Source organism: Typopeltis vanoorti, chromosome 4, assembly GCF_054136105.1.
Source record: "Typopeltis vanoorti isolate ZY-2024b chromosome 4, IOZ_Tvanoo_1.0, whole genome shotgun sequence".
NCBI lineage: Eukaryota > Metazoa > Arthropoda > Arachnida > Uropygi > Thelyphonidae > Typopeltis > Typopeltis vanoorti.
This window is the reverse complement of record NC_143552.1, coordinates 134,498,463-134,522,320: the sequence shown is the minus strand read 5'-3', so window position 1 is coordinate 134,522,320 and position 23,858 is coordinate 134,498,463. Positions and strand designations below refer to the sequence as shown.

The 23,858-nt window shown below is 31.4% G+C and overlaps 1 protein-coding gene across 1 annotated transcript in view; it reads right to left on the bottom strand.

Moving 5' to 3' along the window:
- Positions 1–11,267: 11,267 nt before the first annotated feature.
- The window catches only part of LOC150107688 (lachesin-like), a 124,695-nt gene continuing 112,104 nt past the window's right edge, over positions 11,268–23,858 (bottom strand). Inside the window, exons 8-9 of the mRNA XM_090391467.1 lie at positions 23,724–23,816; positions 11,268–13,139 (exon numbers count right to left, since the gene is read on the bottom strand). Coding sequence (XP_090247593.1) covers positions 13,048–13,139; positions 23,724–23,816 — 185 coding nt within the window. The 3' untranslated portion in view covers positions 11,268–13,047. The remainder of the gene's footprint in view (positions 13,140–23,723; positions 23,817–23,858) is intronic.

Below are 23,858 nucleotides of genomic sequence, written 5' to 3'. Positions count from 1 at the left end.
TCTAGCAGCTCAAGAACAGGCATTACAAACTAATGCAATGAAAGCAAAAATTTTGAACATCAATAATAACAGCAAATGAAGATTATGAGATCAGGAAGATGAGACTGTAGAACATCTAATCAGCGCCTGCAGCAAAGTAGCTCAAACTGACTATAAATCCCGCCATGATCAAGTGGCCCAAATAGTTCATTGGCATGTATACAAAAAATATGGCTTTCCTACTTCTGATAATTGGCGGTAGCATAAAATTGAGACACTATTGAAAAACGAAACAGCAAATATTCTCTGGGACTTTAGAATACAAATTGATCGGCATTTGGAACACAATAGACCTGACATCACAATTATCGAACATCGACAGGTTTGGATTATTGACATCGCAATACCCAGTGATAACAACATTAATAATAAAGAACTGGAAAAATGACTAAATATCGAGATCTGGCAATCGAAGTTGGCCGGCTGTGGTTTAAACACACCAAAGTCATCCCAGTGGTTATCGGTGCACTTGGTGCAATTTCAAAGAAGCTATTCAACTATTTACAGCAATTAAACATCAACGAAGTGACTCCATATGACCTACAAAAAACAGCATTTACTTGGAACAGTCCATATTTTACGACGCTACCTGACGGACTATTCTTAGATTCTTGGGTAGAATCTGAATTGTTCTGTATCACCAGTCAAATTGTTGTTTAAATGATAATGTGTTTTGACTGTGTATCAATTATGTGAATAAAATAATAATAATAATAATAAATGAGCAAAAGTTACTTCTTTTATAGCAGCACAGACATAGCTGGACATGAATGTTTTGTAAGTTCAGTACATGGGGGAGGTATTTTAGTGTAGGTATGTTTGGCTATTATTGATTAACAAGAACGATGCACGCCATTATACATAATATTATGAATAATTAATATAAACCTACTGTGTTACTTGTCTGTTATTTATTTATACTACTTTAAGATCCCCGGTTGATTTAATGAGATCGAACTCTCAATAATAAATGTAATCGGCACCATCTAAAGCGTAGATGGTGCCGAGAAATAAAATGATTTTACACCAGAAACAAATTATTCTTGCAATTTTTCCGACATACCTACCTTTATTGTTGATTTCTTACTACAAATCCAGCTGATTGGCTCTTTTATCCTGCTACAAACTGACATTTCCAGGGAACGAAACCTGACATAAACTCTCGTCACAATAAAGAAGTAAAATAAATAAAAAAAGACATTTTGGTAATGAAAGCTACATTGATTCCGAGCACAATTACTTTGATCATTCATTCATCAAACCCCTGGGAACCGAATCCTAAAAAAAAAAAAAAAACAAGATACTGAAATGTCAGAAATAAGTCTCGTGTTGCATCTGCACAACAATACTATTCATCCATTCTTCTTTACCGATAGCGTCCATGTGTCTGTCTCTCATGGCTGTATTAGCCCGATATTGTTCTAGAGCCATTATCTGAATTAGATTTCAGATTTTCCTCCCCCTCCCCGCTCTACCCCTACGGAAAAGCGTTAAAGGCAGTAGAGCGTTAATTGACCCGCTGATAACATTATGGGCGTCAAGTGAGGCAATGATCATAAATTTGCCAGCTGACACAATTCATTTCCACTTTCTAGCAAATACAAACGCTTCTGATTGCTTATCTGAGCCTAGTTTACAATTAATACTTAATAAAGGGAATCTTAGAAGTTTCAAAGACAGCTTCAATTAACAAACTTTGATTGAATTTGTGAGAGAGAAATTGATCAGAATAGTTTCCTAACTTTTCTCTACTTTACGTACTTTTTATACTTTTTTTTTCCGATGCGAATGTATTAATGTATTAATCAATGATGTGTATACACTATACGAATAGATATCTTTTATTACGTCTATCAAAGAAAAACGGCAGCTGTTAGGACTCTTTTAAAATTGAAAATATAATTTAATGTGAGATGTGGATTGCCAATTGTTAATGCAAAAGGCCGATATCTATTTCCTTCTACTCTTTTGACAATGAGATAAACGCTAGAAGGATAACACAGCAATTGGAGTAACGGTTATTGTTATTCTACACCGTGTGCTTGTGTTGGTATAATACAACGCTCCGAGCATTGATAATTATATTAAATATATCTTCTCTTCTCTTCATTATCTCTTTGTTGATGTCGCAACGTGTTTTCGTTGTTTGAGAGTTTCGAGTTCATCGTATGACTATCTTCTAACAGTTAAATATTGTATTACTAAAGCCGAAAATGATACTAAGCTCGTATTACAGTTCCTAATACCTTCAAAAGCTCTGAAATACGAGTGTGTTAAGGTCTATTAAAATATTTGCAAACTTTTCGCCTAGCCTTTTCGGCACTAGGAATTATGTCTATAGAAGATTATAAAAAACATGATTGTGATACATATTTTTCAATACTATTCTGCTATTTCAACAGGTTACGTAAATCAATAACTCATATTTGCATTGTTGCGTGTCAACAATTGTTGTACGCAACAATAACTCTGTAATTGTTCAATTACGCCACTTCCGTTATTGCATTTCATTAAGTAGCTGTTTCCTACTGGTTCATTTCTACCATGTTTTGCCATAGCAACCGGTCCATAGTTGATTGTCATTTTCAGCAGGCATTGCCATAGCAACAGTTCTAATTACTGTTTTACACTTTATCAAACAATAGCAACCAAGTAAGTGATTTGATTGAGGAGTTAGAAAAAAACTCCTAAATTTGGAATTTTCTTTCGTATAATTGCTTAAATTCTTATTCAACTTTAGGATAAATAGGAATATTTAATAAAGTCTTCACCGAGTAGGATAAAATTTCCCATTCAGTTTTCTGACAGCGATAAAAAAATAAAAACAAGCATTATTTTAAATTAATCGCCCTACTTAAGGAAGTGAAAGCTATACGCAACATGCTTTAAATAAATTGTAGTCATTTGACTCCTCTTGGATGACGCTCTCACTACAAGAGCCGGCAATAAAAGTGTCAAAACAAGCGAGCAGAAGAATAAAAGCCATCGTCCGTTTCTAAATATCCAATCGACGGGTTTCTGATAAGGAGAAGAGGAATTGCTTTATCAAGAAAACAAGCAAATGAATCCGTTTACGAAAACTGTAATGGCTGTGAAGGCTTTTCGTGAGTCGAGAGCCGTTTTGTTCTACATAATTCATTTCATTAGCTTTCATGCCACTACGGAACTCTTGGTCATTTCCCCCTGGCAAGTATCGGTAGGTCGGTAATCGATAGCTCTTGCTGCTCGCTTGATTGAATTTCCCCTTGACAGATGTGGGCTGCTGTTGAATGAGGGCAAAAGCAATATCTTTTGCCAATGAGATGACTCTTATGGGTGCGTAAGCCTCGCGAGTATTGTCCGTAAGAAGGAGTGCTTGCAAATGTAATCTACAACACAAAAGTACTCCAGGAAGGTTACAAGTCCCTTGGATTTCTTTTCTTTAAACCACTTCTAAGGAAGAAAAAAAAAAGTTCGCGTTTGTGACTTCTTAGTTCCAGTTCTTTTTTCTTTTTTTTTCTTTTCCTGTTTATTTATTCTTTGTGTCATTCTTCCGTCAGCTTTCTTATCAAGACGACAGCATCGGAGAAATAAAAAAGGATTTTTTTTATCTTCGTACACTATTCAATCGTCTCTTTGGGTTTTCTGTTTTATTTGCATACGTGTTCTAATATTGTGTCCAATTGATATGTTCAATGAACACGTCAAAACTGTTTTCTTCAAAGTCTTCGTAATTCTTTGTTACTTTTTTTTTTTTTTAAGTTTTTGAAAGAAAATACAAGCGATGCTTGTGAAGGTTAATTCAACTGAGATTTAAGTTCTTATATAATATTTTCTTGAAAGCTCTCGATGGAATAAAGTGAAATCGATTTGTTTCAAGAAAGAAAATGTTTGCTTTATTTATTCAATTATCAACTTTTGTTTGAATGAAAACAAGAATTGGAGCATGTAGTGGTTTTAGTTTTCACAAAATAAGCAATTTCTGCAAATTCAATTACAAAATGATAGTGATAATATTAAAGTTAATTTTTAAGCTTTAATTAAGAGTACATTTTTATTATTTTTTAATAAATCATTTAGAAAGAATAATAAACATTTAAATTTTAAGTAAACTTTGAATAACAAAAAAAATATAGTTTATTTAAGTAAATTTAAAAATACAGTAAAGATTTAAATAAATAATATAAATATAAATTTATTTAGACATTGTACAAAAAGAATTTTTTTTAAATTTTAAATGTGATACTCTAAATTTTTATAAAATAAAGACTATACAGTATATCAAACGTTTCTGTTTTCTTTCGCAGTCCGTATAATATAGTATATAATATAAAACTAATAATTATCATTTGTTCTGATGTTGAAATATATGAAATTTAACAACGCTATAAGTTAAATGGATGTGAAACGTGGCCACAAAAAGATATAGATAGACTGAGAATCTTTGAAAAGAAAATATATACCAATGAAAGAAGAAAATGGAATATAGAAAATTAGAACAAATAATGAACTCGAACAATTAATTAATGGTGAAGATATAGTAAGATATATAAAGACACAAAGAATAGCGTAGTTAGGGCATATAGAAAGAATGGAAAATATAGAGGAGTTAAAATATATATTTGAATGGAAACCATTAAGACAAGGGAAGAAAGATAGACCAAGAAAAAGCTGGAGTGATGGTGTACAAAAAGATCTTACAACTTTAAAAGTTAAGAATTGGAACAATGTTGCACAAAAAAGAAAATACTAAAAATTGCTTTGCAAGCTAAAACGCATAAAGAGTAGTAAAGCAAGAAGAAGAAGAAGATTTATAAATTAGACTTCTAATAATTCCTTAAATTTATATAAAAAGAATGTTGCAGAGTTTTAAAGTGTTTCCATTTAGCATAATTTAAAAGCTTCATCCCTCCCATGTGTTAAGATTTTCTGTGAGATGTCTCTTTTGCAGAAAAATAGTACAACAATGGTAACCCCACAAGCCTCTCTCTCTCTCTTTCTCTCTCTCTCTCTCTCTCTCTCTCTCTCTCTCTCCTTCATATAATCACACACACAAACTCGTATTGCATCTCGAATATTATAATTTATATTACATATATATTGTAATTGACTACACGCTTCAGCTTATAAATCCTACTTGTTAATGTAGTGCTAGTGTAGGTATACACAGAAATCCCTTTAGATAGCTAGTTTACCGTTTTAGTCAAGCTCACGATGTTAGCTGGACAGTGGCAGTTGACATGGCTGTTGTACACAGTGAGAGCTGTTGCTGGCCAGCTGCCTCCAATTACACGTAGAACTGGTTCGCCTAACTTGTCAATAAATGTTTCTGCATCAGCGACTTTGGCTGGTTATGGCAGAACTTAACCACCTTGAATAATGTCACGTGATCTTTTTCGATAATTTCCAATTTAGTTCGATTTGCTGTAATTCCTTTGACTTCATAATTGACTTATTACAGATAATTCCCCATAATGGCAAATCATTCAATTACTTCAATGTTTCCTCAACATGGATATAAACAGGTAAATTTAAACTCAATAAAAGAAATTTAAAAAGAAATCCTTTGTATTAAATGAATTCAGAACCTTTATTAGAGTGACAAATCATTGAGCAATGCGAAAGATATAAACATAACCGTTGAAATGACCATTCAACTCGCGTATCAATAACCTCTAGGTGATCACTGGCATAATTAATGTAGGGTGATGTTATGTTGCTTCCCTTAAAGACAAATGACGTAGCTAGAAATATCATTAGTGGATTCATTAGTATATATTGGTGCAGGGAGTTTGCAATCACGATTGTTATGAATTAGGAATCTTGGTTTTCCACTCTATACCAAGCACATTCTGAGATGTTTCGTTTTCGACTACTGATTTCATGGTAGTATTAAGGCGTTCTAAGACACTCAGAATTAGTATTAGCTTATCAACGCAGCAGCAAAGGATAACTGAAAATGTAATGCAAAAGAATGCTTTTCAGAGAAATATGGAAGATGTAAATGAATTTTCGGAAAGAAATGTTTATTAGCCAAAACGCTGTTAACATAAAATAAATATAACAATTAGGAACGTCACCAGAAAAGAGAAAATTGGAAAAAAAAAAAAAAAGCCATTTGTATTTCGTTTTGTTTTAGGACAATTTTCAAATGTCATTTAATATTTGTTTATGTGGTAACAGAGCCACAAATTTGAGATAAGTTTATAGATGGTTATAATCCTTTCTCTTCATTTTTAATATAACAGTGGTTTTGATTGTTATAAAAACTTATTTATTATTTTATATTTTCTGATTCCAACTCATGTAAGTTCGTTAGCCTATAGTGCAATAATAGTACTGTGGATGGACATAATACATAAATCTTCGTCTAGAAACCAAACATGGTACAAACTTCCAGTAAGCGGTTGGTAATCTGATATCAATGCATTTACTACCAAATGGCATTTACAAAACAGTATATGCCCATCGTTGGTTTTGAACAGAAAATCTGTAGGATGGAGAGCGAATACGCCATCCTGTAGACTGACTAATTAGACAGGAGTGAGCTATAATTGCTATCGTTTGCTAAACTAAAGCCATGACGTCACTGCGTGTGTTCTCATCGATTTGCCTGTTTTAGGGGATGACAGCAATGGATTTACAAAACAAAACAATTGAAAGGATACTAATTTATACACGCACATTTATAACATTTAAATCAACAACTAAACAACATATATTTAAAATGACATACATCGATTAACAACGTTTTTTCAAATATAAATCAGCTTAGAATTAATTAAAACACGCCGAATTATTTATTTCCATATTTCTAAAAATGCAGTAAGAATGCATTTTTTAGAAATATTTCTTAATAAATAAATAAATAAATAAACATACGAGGCCTATTCCAAATGTGAGATGAGGGAAAACATAGTCTGAAGTAAATAGTTGTTAGAATAATATTATTTATCTAATGCTGGTGGAGATGCATCATCCATAATGCGGCACCAGATTTGTATGGCCGTCTAGCCAAGTGGATAGCGAACCCATTCTCCAAACGACAACCACTAGGTTTGAATCCCACCGTGGACATGACTATTTGTGATTTCTCTTGATAATTCTGTGTTTGGCAGGATATCTGCGAGCCTATTATATTATCTTCCTGTAAAGACTCCATTTAGCAAATTATACCAGGTAGGGAGTGACCATACAGAAAGAGAAGTCAAATGTGAAAAAAATAAAAAATCCATATGTGCTCAAATGAATTTAACTAGGTAGCTGGCAAAGTTTGTAAATCCATATATATTTGTCTTCATTATATATATTCATTACATTTATTCATACGATAAATTACGATATATATATATATATATATATATATATATATATATATATATATATATATATATATATATATATATAAATATATATATCAAAAACTGCAATCACTTGTAGTTTTAACTTGAACAATTACATCCAAATGATTTCGATTCAAATTTTGTGATTTTGTGCATTTTGTAGAATAGTATTGATCCTAAACACTACGAACAAAAAAGAAAGGGGAAAATGCAACTGAATTCATCTGAATGAAGGAAATGCCAATATTTTCATGGCTCTGCTTTTTATTTCTTTTTCGAATGTAGTTGTAAGCACAAAGCCGGAGAATTTTCAATTGCAATCGAAAAGTGCTAAAGTGAAGTCGTTTCCCAAGCTTTATCTAAAAACATACCTACTACAGCTTGAGTTTTTTTTTTTTTTTTTTTTAATTTTGCTTTTTTTTCCCTCATTTTTATCCAGATATTATTTTTAAAGAAAAGTTTATTCATTGCAATATTTTAAAATACTGAAATTTGAAGAATTCGGTTTTCTACCGTGAATTAATAATGTAAAGTTTTCATTTCACTGATGACAAAACCAAACTTAATTAGTTATAATAAAATAATTTGTTAAAATTTCTGGAATGCAAAGGGTATTGGGTCATTCTTAACTACGTACTTTATGTATTTATTTTTAATGTCGATCTCACGCACGAAGTTATGCACCTGTCTTAAATTGGTACTAAGTGGCCTAAAAGGATGTTAATTCTGGCCACACACACACACACACACACACACACACACACACACACACACACACACACACACACACACACACACACACACACACACACACACCTAATGAACCATGATGTGCATTGGTAAAACTAGCTGATAGAATCAATCAGTGGCGCACTCATGATTTAATCTTCGGGGGGGGGGGTGAGTTGAGTAGACGATTTGAGAATACACACTACGCATTGCATACGACCTATGACTGAACATCTGCAGTGATTGCCAATACATGATACCCGTGATCTCTGGCCCGGGTCGAGCAAACGTAGCGCTCAGTCCGCCCGAGCACTACCTCGTTCGCCTTGCTGTCACAGCGGCCGTGATTCGCGACTGCTATAGGGCAGTGCTTCCCAAACTTATGAATGTAAAGGCCCCCTTTGAAAAAATTAAAATATTTCACGCCCCCCCATCGAAAAAAAATCGTAATAGAGACATATATTATTATAATATTTATTGTATTTATATTCAAGATTTTGTGTTTATAAGCTGTTTTGTACTTCTTACAAATTAAACTTATAATGAAACTTACATGAATAAGCGCCAAATTCATTAAGCGCCGAAATACGCAAGAAGCAAAATTTGTGAACCCACACCAATGTGTGATTTTTTCCATTAAAATATAAAAAATAACAAAAAGAAATAATAAATAATAGAAATTAAATACGTTTCTTTTAAGATAAAAAAACCCACTTAATCTTAAATTTAAATTTGTTTTTATTATTTCACGGCCCCCTCAAAAAAATTTGCGGTGGCCCTCAAGGGGACCGCGGCCTACAGTTTGGGAAGCGCTGCTATAGGGTATTCCACTTTATATGACTGCTAATTCATAAGTAGTATAGAAATAGAAGACACGACACAACATAAATAAAAAAATGAATTTTAATTAGGAAAAGATTTTTCGAAAAATTTTCTGGTGTTTTTTTTCTTTTTTTGGAGGGAGGGATCCCCTGACCCCCTGGGTGCGCCAATGAGATCAATCTCTCACTCCTTAGAAATCAGAACAACATCAAAACCATTTGAATTTCCAGTTAAATGGCAAAATCTTAGTTTTATATCGGTGAAAAAAGTTATTTTACATAAAATGAAATAAAATATCTTTTAAAGAAAAAAGTGCAATAATGTTGAAATAATCAAAAATGTAAAAACAATATATGTATTTACCCCCCTCCCCTAAAAGATACCAAACCATTCCGTCATCCTGATCGAGAAGTCCAAATTGCTGAAATAATTCCAATTAAAATAATTTCTCCGTTTATTTATTTATCGAAACGAAATATGCAAACACACTTTTCAATTCAAAAAAAAAAAAAAAAAGGAAAAAAACGAAAGAAAGAGAAAACAGCAGAAGTTCTCAATAATTGAAAAGTTGTTTTTCCTATTCATTATTACGATAATGAATTTCTTGGTATAAGTAAGCAATTCATAGACTTCTTATCATCTGACAAATCGTTTCAAGAAAAATAAACAAAAAACTGATGACTATGCAGGAATAGAAACGGTCGTTTTGCAGGCCTGGACCAACTGAGAGGCCTTACCTACTTCCCCCTATCTTTTCCCCTCCTCATAGCAGCAGTCAGCAGGTCGGAGACAGTCTATAAAGAGTGGGGAGTGTTAGGTGAACAGCTGACGCCCCAATATAGTCTCTGCTGCCGGCAGAGAAGGGTCATAAATGTGAATGAAACTTGCTTCTGAAAAATGTGGCACCTAAATGAAATATGAAGCTTGCATGAATACGAGAATAAGAATACATCCCTGCGTGCAAACCTGAAGCATTCGGGTAATTGGCTTTTGTAGTGTAATAGTTTTCTTACATAGGGAGCCTATTAAGAATTCTTATGATAGACTCGAAGGCAATATCGCGTGTGACATCCGCCTTTTCCATAGGGATGAGTACTGTCTGCAGCTTGCTCGTGAAACAAACAAGGAACGCCAGCGTTCGCTAACGATTACAACTTGCATGCCTTTCGACGCCTCGGCATATATTAAATAAAAAAAAAAAAAATGTTTATCACGATTAAACCAGAGAAACGTCATAAGGAATAGCTACAGTCATATTTACTTTTCAAGAGAAAAATATTAGTTGCACGAAATTCTTTCGGCAAAAATGTGGCACAATATTTGTCACTTTTAACTCAACGAAGTATAAAAAATCCCAGAAACTACTTACCTCAAGCTTTTTTTTTTATGAAAAAAGATGCACTTTTAAAAACATTCAAACACGCAGAATACAGTGACTAAGGTTTTCATTTCCTTCTTTTTTTTTTTTACTGTCTTTGCTATGATTTATATCACCGCTTTTTTTGGAAAATAGAAAGCATTCTTCAGCGAACGGAACACTTTAAACGAACTAAGAAAATGTATTTGGTGTTGGTAATTTACAGTAGTTTAATATGTTCTGCTAAATCTTCAAGTATTCCTTCTTCACGTGAAGAAATAAAATATACCGGTGCAATTCAACTTTATTTAAAGCGACACGTTCCAAAATGTCTGCACGAAATTATAAATGAAATATGTAAACATGCTTATGCCAAGTAAATTAAAAAAAAATGCATTCACATTTTGTGCTTTAGCGAGAAATATCATCAACTTTGTTGAAACACATTCTCAGTTATGGCCTGACGTCATAAATCGCGTGCAACGTGAAAGAGTAAAATGCAGGCGATGTTCTTTTTTAGTTGAAATATTAGTGCAGTAAAGCGCATGCTCATTGCCAGTAATGTTAATATAAATCAGCCAAGTCATCTTGTGGTAATTACAATGTACCATTTATTTCATAAACAATAAAAATGATTTTCAGACAGATTTATCACTACATTTGTTCAAAATTTTACTCATATAAACATCATGAGGATACTTTTGAATGCATATTATTCATTTTAGACCAATATATTTTATATTTATTTTATAATTTTGTATTGAATAAAAAACAACATTAAATAAAAAAAAGCATTAAATAAAAAGTTTGTTTAATAATAATAATAATAATAATAATAATAATAATAATAATAATAATAATAATAATAATAATATAAACAGAGAATCTACAACACATATTTGACAATAGTTTAACATTGCAATTTTATGAACTTTAAAAAAAAATAATAATGTTTCTAATTTTTATAATAATTCAAAAAATATACAGAACACTTTAAGTTTACTACAAGATTTATTTCTATTTATTGGGAAAACCACTTAAACAAGCACAGCAATTATTTTATTATATATTTATATATTATATAGGTATATATAAAATAAAATTAAATATTGATGCATGTATAAGAAAGTTAACAACACTTCTTTTAAACATACAGCTTCTTTGTAAACGTTTAGATAGCCGCGATCTGAAATTATAAATTTCTGATTCATTACACATGATCAAGAATTATGAGTGAAACCTGATTCAGATCATTATTGGGCTAAAACTGATTACTGTTTATTTAATTTTCCAGTTTCAGCTAACGAACAGATGCATTGAGATAAGCGGTTTAATAGCGTAGAATAAAATAATTGGACCCATTACGATATGCATTCATTGATGATAGATCTTTATCATATTAGTAGCCAGTTACATTAATTCCTTCTGGATTTAGATCATTAGCCAATGACTGATTATGACTTGATACGTTTAAACCTGTCGGTAACAGTTACGAATATTTAAGCAAATAGCTTCATCGATTATATATCGCTTCAAATTAGTATGTGCATGAAACGGGAAAAGGGATTTGAACTAATACATAACCTGAGTATGGCGATATCAGCATTTTTTTTTTTTTTAATTGTCTCAACCAAGGCAGGAATACAATAGATAGATGTTGACGGGCTGGATTTGAGTTATATACAAGTTCAGGAATGAAAATGTCACAGTTGGCTAACTCGAAATTCCTCTATTTATATACAGAATGAGTTCATGATTAAAAAAAAATCATGAATGATATCAGAGATGTCTTCGCATTAAAGCATTTGGTTTAATTATGAGCATAATGATGTGAATTCCCGATATTAACGAGAATAATGAATACGTTTAGACCACTATACGGTAAGTATAATGAGAAAAATCTCAAATGATATTTTCTTCATGTATTTTCCACCCAGTTAAGTCTGAAACGAGAAAGTATTTTCATTTGATGTATTAATAATTATCGGTAAACCTCTGGGGGACAAAAAAATAGCCTTACCTTACTATATATGTTACATAGCTGACTTATAAAACATGTTGATCCTAACACAAGACTTTTCTAGGTGTGCCATAATTAGATATATTCGTTTCTTTGTTTGTTTCTTTAAATGCTACACTAAATGACATTTTCCTTACTAATATAATCTTACAGTCGGCACCAAAAGCATCTAATTAGATATGTTACCATCCGAGCTATAGAAATGTATTTGATTAATACGTTCGTTTTTAAATACCTGGTTTCTAGATTTGTCTCATAGCTTGCTGATGCAAAACAAATGGCAAAAATGAACTTTATAAAATATGTAACATCACGAAGTCTATAGAGCATATCAGAGTAGAACGCAGCTTCATTTTGGAGCAGACTGTAGGATGAACTATTTTGTATTTTTGTAGTTCGTTTAGAGTTAGCTGACCCTATCTTTAATATGATGTTTTTTGCGCAGTCATCATCAGATGTTAGAGAGCACTGCCTTGAGCAAAATGTGATGTTTGCGCTGATTTCCTTGTAGGCAATGGCGCGGTATGTTGGCACACAGAAGACTGAGGGGAGAACCACAGCCTTAAAAAACGAAACATGTTTTGCAGTCGACGGAATAATCTTGCAACAAACGCACAAACACAAAATCACCTGTAGCCACAGGAAACGGGTGAACACCGCTTGTGTGGTTGAGTCAAGACAAAGGAACAATGCTTCTTTTTCAACAGTGGACAGATGCGATTCTTTCTCGTGACCACGGGCCAGGTGGAAGAGCATGATCACGAAATGTGAACTGCCCAAGAGAAAACAATGCACAGCAAAAACCACCATAGCAATGACATTGGATGCTGTCGTTGCTGACCAGATCCAGCTAGGAAAGGAAAAAAGTATTAAATCAAAACATTGATTAAAATGGTTACTCTTAATCATAATGATAATAAAGTATTTTAAAATGTTAATAAAAAGACTGATCAAAATGCTTATTGTTGATCATAACGATCATGCAATTTTAATTTTAATTTTACTGTACATTTCGAACTAGCATGCAAATGATCAATGTTAATCCAAATATAGATGATAAGCGTTAATTTTAGGCGGAGAAAATGTATCAAAACACATCAAAATGTTTATGGAGCATTTTCTGTTTGACAATATATATATTAGTCGTACACAGTGCCATGGCTAGCTTTGAGATACTTCTTTTCACGGTTTATACATTTTGAGAACCGACAGAGGATCTGGAAAGAATTTTCCAAGCCACTGTTTAGAATCGGTCAAGAGTATTGAATTCAACCTGTACTATTCACAAAAACTGGAGTCCTTCAGGTGAAACTTTCCCAAATGGAAGAAAACGTTTTCTTTTTCTACTGATAATATGGAAATGTGTAATAAATGCAGCACTTCACAAGTAATAAAAAAACCAGATTAACACAATCTGTCTTCATGGAAGTAGAACGTTTTTTACTTTGGGTTTATTATACGTTAAAGATACCAAGAAATTATATACTTGGTTTTAATCCTTTTCCCAAGCAAGCAAAACAATGCTTTACGCGCGAAATATATTCACGTCTGAGCTACTTGTATATAGAGGCCAATGACTTCATATCACTTGCCTTAGTGAAAAACATCCGCCAAGGAAGCTCTAATACATGCCATCTGACAGATCCAAATTCCTGGATGCTCAAAAGCTTCCTAAAGCAAAAACCTTAAGGGAGCAAAAACTCCGCTCCCCCGGAATCAAACCACCATCCAGTTTCGATCATCGTTGAGGTCTCTTCAGTGGGAGCTAGACCAGGGAGAGATACCAAGGTTAAAGTAATGCAGAAGTCATATATATCTCATATACAAGTATACAAAAGGTGCTTGACCTTATTAATAAAAATATCTGCATGAGAGAAAGATGTAGAAAGTTTTTTTTAATCTTGGGTTTATTATAAAGATACCAAGAAATTTTATACTTGGTTTTAATCATTTTCCCAAGGAAGTACAGACTAAAGCGTAATAAGCCTTGGGGACAGAGATGGTATTGTGTCATACTGATAAAAATTCGGGAAAGAAAGATTTTGAAAATAACATCCTTCCATAATCTTTCCTTCTAAAGCTGTTAGTGTCTTCTGTCCTGTTGATCCCCTCATTTTTTTTCTATTGAATTTTTCCCATTGAATTCTATGGAGAGGCGCATGGATTACCTTCTTAAGAAAGTAAAAGATCGCAATTCCTGTTTAATTGGCATCGTATCTGAAATATGGATTATGATTCTTATAATGATATAGTCATGTTGAGTTCATGACTCTCCAAATCTGTTTGACACATTGAAGGTCATCGCTAATGACAGCAGTTTTTGGTTTTAAACATGATGATATATAATAATGTTTTTTTTTTTTTTTTTTTAAAAATCTGATCATTTATAACTTTTTTTTAAGGTCGGTTTTACATTACGTATTTTGTCTCTTTTTCTATCCCATCCAATGATGTTAATTTCATTTCACTTAATATTCATGAACTTCAATCAGCCTCTGTATATTTTTTTTATCTAGGAATTAATGTTCCATCATTCATAATGCAAGCGTTCTTTTTATGCAAGAAGCACATTTTAGTATAATTATAAGGAATTTATTCACCGATATTCACTCCATATTTCCTATAATTTTTATGTGCCACAGTGAGCAGGGTGGACATCAATATCGGGTCTCCAATTTAGGGATCTTTCAAAACGTAAAGAGAGACACATAGATGAACGAGTTATTACTGCAGATTGGATATATAATAGGATTACAACTCTTATATGTATCTGTACACTTATTACTGCGGTAGAAAGGCGAATCTTTAGCTTCTACCTCGTAATTCTGTGAAGTCTATTAATCGACTTATCTGCTGATCAACGGAAATTATTTCTGTTTGCTTTTCTACGAGGTTTGTAGGCAATCAAATCAAGATATACAGATGGTTTAAATGCTGTAAAAAAGTGGCGTAGCATTGAACACGAAGGACAGCATTTACCGTCTGTGATAATTTTCATGACAATGTTCACTTTGCACTATACTTGGCTCTTCTCCTACCGAATCCTATTTCAGCATTGTGTTCGAGACTTAATGCCATATTCTTCATCCTCAGAGCGAACACCGACTGCCAAAATTTGAAGAATGCCAACAAAATAATTTTTTCTAGTGAATTTTATGGAGGAGCGCATGAGTTTCTTGCTTACGAAAATATAAAAGATCGAATCCCTATTTAACTTACATCTTATATCTATCAGAAATATGGATTATCATTCTTATAATTATATATGATATTACTTTTTAAACTCATGTCAAAGACCTCATTCGGAGTACTTAGATTTTTGACAATCCTCGATGAACAAATGAGAAAAAAACACAATCGTTTCCTTCTAAGGGATTTTAAGTTTTTTGTAATTCCAAAGGAAGTGAGTTGATATTAGCATTAGTTTCTGTAGACCTAAATGAAGCCAAGCCTTTGATAGTATTAGACACGAGCAACTGTTCTATGCTCTAAGTATCAATAGAATAGGACCAAGGATTTCTGATATCTAACAACAATTTCGAAGTCAAACTTCGGTATATATTAAAGGCTTTCTATCAGAGCCTATTTATACATTAATGCTTAGACACTTAATTTTTTTTTTTTTACGTTTGGTTATATTTTTATAAATATTTCCTTCAAATGTTTAGGGAAAATATATCATCATTTACGGCATATTCTCTCTGTGTGCTAGAACTACAATTATCCATTAGTTTCTTTGAATTACTTTAATTAATTGCTTTTGAAAATAATTTTAATTCCGTATTTAAAAGATCGGTGTTTAGATTTCTGTAATTTTTGTTATTTTTATACAGAGTGTAATTTCCATTTTCCTGGGATATTGCATCGTTTTAGGAATTTATTTATCTCTAAAAAATGCTGAACAAATTTAGTATTTTTTTAGGATCCTTACTCTCCATTTGTTTCAAATTGGTTGTCCAATATTTATCCTGCATATTTGTTTCATTTCATTAACCGTTTCTTTTATAAGTTCTTTATATTTCTGCAGTTTTATTTATTTTTCTTGAGTTTTATTATTTATATAATTCAAGTACGTCCTCCCCCCTATATTCAGTTATTTTTCGTCAGATTTAACCCACATAGAACATCAATTTCTATTATTTAGAATCGATGTAGAATTTCTTATAAATGAATTCTATAAGAAATTCAAGGAATTGGAATTTCTTATTGAAGAAAATACTGCTGTCATGAAATGTTGTGGGGAAAAAAAAAAAAAAAAAACGCTGCTCACACTAATTTCCCAAACTGTATAGATGTTTACTGTGTGAAGGCAGTCGGGGAGAAAAAAAACTGAAAGAATTTAAAGAAAAGGATGCAGCAAGGATATAAAAAGGAGATTTATCAGCCAGATACATGAAAAGAGGAGATGACCGTAGGAATGCCGCTACAGCCGTTCTTGTGACGAAAGCTTGTTGCAAGCAATCGATGTGATTTGTGAGATGTTTGGCTAAAGCTGTTTTGCAGAGAAGCCATGTTATGTTCTATGGACGTCATACACAGCTGGTTCACAAGTAGAGCTTGCTCACGGAAATTGTTTGTTCTGACTGGAGACAAACAGTGGGTGGTTTAGTAAAACTGAACCAAATTTTTCGTCTGCGTAGTAGATATTGAAAGCTTTCAGAGGAAAATGGTTTTAGCTTTAAAAAAAAAATAGCATGTGTAGTATTGTTTCAAACCGTTAGTCAAAACCAAATAATTAATTACTTCGTTACTTATACAAATATTAATAAATACAGTGAAACAAATATAATAATAATTAATTTTCAGTTACTAATGACAATGAAATTTATAAATAAACAAAACATTAAATATTTAATTTTCAGTTACTAATGTCAATGAAAATAATGGAAATGAATATATTATATATTATAAATATAAATATAAATAAACAAAACATTAAATAATTAATTTTCAGTTACTAATGTCAATGAAAATAATGGAAATGAATATATTATATATTATAAATATAAATATAAATAAACAAAACATTAAATAATTAATTTTCAGTTACTAATGGCAATGAATATTATATATTATAAATAAATAAATAAACAAAACATTAAATATAAATAAATAAATAAACAAAACATTAAATATTGTAAATAAATAAATATTATATATTATAAATAAATAAATATATTATAAATAAATAAATAAACAAAACATTAAATATATTATAAATAAATAAATAAACAAAACATTAAATATATTATAAATAAATAAATAAACAAAACATTAAATATATTATAAATAAATAAACAAAATATAAATAAATAAATAAACAAAACATTAAATATAAATAAATAAATAAACAAAACATTAAATATAAATAAATAAATAAACAAAACATTAATATAAATAAATAAATAAACAAAACATTAAATATAAATAAATAAATAAACAAAACATTAAATATATTATAAATAAATAAACAAAATATAAATAAATAAATAAACAAAACATTAAATATATTATAAATAAATAAACAAAACATTAAATATAAATAAATAATAAACAAACCATTAAATATATTATAAATAAATAAATAAACAAAACATTAAATATATTATAAATAAATAAATAAACAAAACATTAAATATAAATAAATAAATAAACAAAACATTAAATATATTATAAATAAATAAATAAACAAAATATAAATAAATAAATAAATAAAACATTAAATATATTATATTATAAATAAATAATTAAACAAAACATTAAATATAAATAAATAAATAAACAAAACATTATATAAATAAATAAATAAATAAAATATAAATAAATAAATAAACAAAACATTAAATATTATATAAATAAATAAATAAATAAATATAAATAAATAAATAAATAAATATAAATAAATAAATAAATAAATAAATAAATAAATAAATAAATATAAATAAATAAATAAATAAAACATTAAATATTATAAATATAAATAAATAAATAAAACATGAAATGTCACTGCGAAATGAAACACTAACATTGAATCAACAGTATTGAACAATTGAACAACTTGTAAATCTCTCCTTACTTTCTAAAACAATTTTGTTTATTATTAAGCTTTTATTATGGTTATAAAATGGTGCATTAATTATTAATTTTTACTCAAATTGAAAATTATTACTAATAAAAGGATATAATATTAATTTTATCTAATTATATTTACTTTCTCTTGTTAATAGCAAAAATTTAACTGAATTTAAAACTACATATGCATTAATTAGATCAAATTTTCAATGTGACGTTTCTACAAAAGATCATTGGAAAATCAATAAATAATTGTGTAATATATACTGTTTTGTGAGATTTTCATACAGAAAATACCGTATGAAATCAGCATTTTTATCCCACTTTTTGTGTTTTATTATATTTATGTGATTTATGCCATATTTATGTGTTTATATATTTTTTTAATCAATTTTTTGTACTCTTTGTCATTATTTACACTTTTAAGCAATGTCCAAGAAAACATTCATTTGGGAAACCAATAAAAAGAGGAATGTATAAAATGCTTTTATTAAAAACAGTTGCTTTACATCAATATTTATTATATGAACCTGATGAAAGACACAAAATACTCTAACATTCCGATTTGAGATGCTGCTAAGAAAGACAATAATGAAGCATACAAAAAATACACAATGCCATTTGTGGGATTTTAAGTAGAAAACGCCATTCGGACGACAAACGATTTTATTAGTTTTTTATTATGCTTATTATTAGTTTTTTATTATGCTTATTATTAGTTTTTTATTATGCTTATTATTGGTTATTTTATTATTCTGTGTAAAAATGGAGTTTAAAATTCAAATCTTATATTAGCAATTTAAAGAAGCAAACTCGGTGATTAATCAGCCGTTGTTGTTGTTGTTGTTTTCCAAGGACTACAAGCTTTTTTTTTTTAATTATTAAATTTTTCTATGATTCTATGAATAAAATTTTAAAACTATATAATAAATACTGAAATACTAAATTTTGCTATATGTCTTCTTCTTCTTCTTCTTCTTCTTCTTCTTATTATTATTATTATTATTATGAAATCAATAAATAGAAGCAAAAATACACAAAAAAATAATACTTACTTGTGCCAAAACAGAAATACTGTCTTCCTTAAATACACCAACTGTTGTATTATATCATTGTATTACCATATTATATCATAAATAAATCAATCGATTTATTGGTGGAAGTGTGGAAATATTTTATGAACAATAGGCTGAGGAATTATCTAAACTATTTGGTGCAACACACAATTTAGTAACAAATATTCATAATACAGCTTTAAACTTTGTCGAGCGTCAACTATATGACCCTTTTATGGCTTCCCATACAGTAGTCTAATGGAAAGCGAGATGTTTAGAGCTTCATTACAATTTTAGTCACAGACTGAGATACCCAGAGGGATCCGAGAGTGACAATTTAGGGAATTATCACACGGACTACGACAGCTCCACCTATGATAATGATTTCGACATACATTAGCGTAGTAATTATAATGATTTCTTGTTACTACCAGTAGTTAATATTTATCTTGCAGTTGCTACTGAGAATTGTAGAGAACATTTATTAATATTAAGATAGGTTTCAGTTATCAAATTTTTCTTTGCATTAATTAATTCCGCATGGAAATATATAGTCATTATTCTGTTAGCATAAAAGAGAAGATTCTTAAATTTTATTAGCCAAACATGAAATGCATTTATGGAATCAAAAATGAGTTAAGCATAAAAATAATTCGCTCTTTACCTATCTGTCTATCTATCCTGCGGAGCAGACTACAGACTATTGCTGATGTGTGTTTTAGTAAGTACTTAAGAAACGAATTATTCTACTTTAGAAGTTATTTTTAAGGTCTCTTGAATACCACACACACACACACACCTACCTCATAAATGTATTTTGTGTCAGTTAATTACGTACGTTCTCTGCCAGTGGGCCTATTTTTTTTTTTTCAGGAAACATCCCTGTAACCTCCATATTAGACAGTTAACTTGCCTTCAGATGATAATCGCATCAAATGTTTCGCTTCCTAGCCCAGAATTGAACCCAGGTTTTTCCTACCAAAGGACATCGTACATACCGAATACATTACCGAGGCTCTATTTTGGATTATGGAAACTTGTATTTTGAGACAAATTAGAAATGGAGGAACAAATTTGATTATTATGAAGGAGATTGCAAAGGTGCAAATACTGTGTTTAGCTCATTGTCCCGTACTGTATTGTTAAAAGTTTAATATAAAACATGGACAGTTACGAGTAACACCTAAATCACCAACATTGCCTTCCTATTGTGATATCTTCATTTGTTCTGATTTTTACAAGCTTATACTGGATCTTCGGGCTTTGTGATTCTCAGTCTGACCTTTGTGCATCGGCGAAACAAATAAAGATTAATGTGGGTTTTATTTTTGCAAAACTTTGAAGGTAAAGCAGCCTTAAAATGCTGTCTTATATTTGTTAAAAATTAATAAAACGAACTAAATATAGGTAGATTATTTTTCACATAATGTAATTTATAAAATTTCATTAGATATTTTATATCTATATAAGTGGGGAGACGATCACTCAGTCCTTTATAGGACTTCCAGGGTAGCAGATGACAATGCTGTAGCCAATGAAGTTTTAACTGAGGCTCGGCTAATGCTGTTACTCAGCCATGACTAGAACTTTTAGCTCAATAACACCCCATCCATACAGATTCTCTTCATTCAGATGACGGGATAAAGAGTCAAGGACTTAGTCCATCGCCCAGTTCTTTTTAGAACTTTAGAACTATATCTATATCTATTTAAATATTCCCCGTGTGGTGGCCGGGATGAGAATAGCTCCACTGCAGCCCATGCATATCGTATGAGGCGACTAAAATAGGTACCGGGGGAGGGTAATGGATGGTAATGCTGTAGCCAATGATGTTCTAACTGAGGCTCGCTATTGCTATTATCCTCCTGCCATGATCAGAGCTTTATATAGCTCAATAACACCTTATCCTTACACTGTCCTCTACAGATAACGGGGAATATGAAAAGCATTCTTGCTTCGCCCATGTAGCCAGTTCTTTGTAGGACTTTATATACTCAGACAAAGTGGAATAGATCACACACACACACACACACACACACATATATAGAAAATATTTTACCTTGGGTATAATAAATGTTAAAGATGCCAAGCTATTTTAAACTTGGTTTTACTCCATTTCCCAAGTAAGCAAACAGACAAAAGTCAAGTTTGCGCCTGCACGTATTGCAAGTCTAGCTGACCCTCAAAGTAGTGCAAGTCAAGGCAACTCATGGTAAAGGTAGAATAAGCGCTGATCACTATTCTTAATATTTGCCCTTAATGCAAAGCACATCATCTCCTTGAGATGTATGATGCTATGTATTAAAGGCAAGGGATCACCACCTAGACCGGTTTCGACCTTTATTGAGGTCTCATCAGTGGGAGCCAGGCTAGAAATACCAAGATTTTAGTAATACAGAGCTTATGTTCCACAGGGCTCTTTGCCGCCCCCCCCTATTATTCTCAATCTATGCAGCAGACATCCCACAGAATCCAAGGTCTGTGGGATGTGGGATGTCACAGTCCTATATGCAGATGACACGGCAATATAGACAAGATCTCTCAGCCCCCATCTGGCAATCCGAAAGCTCCAGGATAGTATCTCTTCTCTGTAGAAATGGTTCTCGGATTAGAGGAATGAAGTAAACCCCCCACAAAAGCTTAGCCATACTTTTTTCCAGAAGGAAAGTCTCCACCATTGATGACATCCAGCTTTATGAAGAAGAGATTCCACGGCTGACAAACCAACCAAATATTTCGGAGTACAACTTGACAAAAAAAAAAAAAAAACTCCGATTTAACAACCTCATCGGCTCTAAGGCATCCAGAACCATAGTTCAACTTTACCCCATGATCAATCACAGCAGTAAACTAGACAAACAAAACAAATTATTAATATATCTGATGGTGATACATCCTGTAATTACTTACGCCTCCCCAGCATGGAGCCATACCTCTAAATCAAATACAATATGCTGAAACTACAACGAATTCAAAACAAATGCCTGTGGATGATTCTGGACGCCCCATAGCTTATTAGAAACACCCAGATCCTCCGAGATTCCAAAATTCCATACATCTCCTCCCTTTTTCCGATCTAGCTGAAAAGTTCTTCACCAAGGCAAGCACGCACCCAAATCCACTAGTCAAACACGCCTCCAACTACAATGAAGCAGTCTACTGCAAACACAAAAGACCCAAATCAGTTCTACTCCCAGCTGAACACAACTAATTCCACTGTCCCTAAAGGGCGAACGTAAAGCTCAAAACCACCCCATTCACAAATTTCCTTACTCAGACAAAGAGGAATATGAAAAGCATGTTGGCTTCACCTATCTAGCCAGTAACGTTGTTCGGATTATAGTAACAAGAAACTGTATGAACAGAATTGCTGTTTACATTGTTAGAAATGTATATATAGTATATACAATTTTTATTATTACAATTCGGATCATTAGAAATATCAAAAAATAGAATTAAATAAAGATTAATCTGAGACAAAGTTCTTTTACATTTTTACACATGTCTAAAGTGATTACCTCTAATGATAATTTATCCGTAAGAAACCGTTGTGTTTGTGGCTGCTGTACTATTATTTTTAATTGAAATTTATATACGAGTTATACACACATACTGAGATACACAGTTTGAATGTGATTTGAAGTTAGCAGTTCAGTCAAAATAATGGATAGCACCTTTGTTGAAAGTTTTTCACTTCGTTATATCATAAATCAAAGATACTAAGAAATTATGCACTTGATTTAATCCATTATCCAAGTGTAATCAAACAAAGTTTGCACCTGAAGTATCTTTCAGGACTGGGGCAACTCGTGGCAAAGGTGATATGAGTTATGGGATACTAAGGTAAGTGATGTGAATTCATACCACCTTTGCCATGAGTTTCCCCAGTCCTGAAGATACTTTAGGTGCAAACTTTGTTTGCTTACACTTGGATAACGGATTGAACCAAGTATATAATTTTCTTGGTATCTTAGGATAGCACCATTGCTTATTCCAGTCCAAAGAAGGCTATATTGCTGTTTTGAGTTTTTAAACATAGATTCCACACGAGAAGGATATGTACCATATTTAATGTGTTTTGGAAAGCTGAAACCAAAGAATTAATTTTAGAAGAAATTAAAAAAAAAAAAAAGTAGAAGAAGAAGGATGGGGGTTGGAGAAAATTTAAGAGGTAATTTTTTTTTTTTGAAAATCTGCAAATGTTGTGATTTGAGGAAACACTGGTGGGGGAGAAGGAAGCATTCAATTTAATAGAATATACCTCAGAACAACTTAAAATGCGATGTTATTATTTATGACATACGTACGTGCTCTTTTACTGTCTTCAACAGGCGATGAGTAAATATCCTCATTATTTCCAGAGGCTAGAGCCCGATCCTCAGGAGATTTTGACGCCATATCTATAGGACAAACAATTCAGTGAATCCTAGTAGCACGTAGCG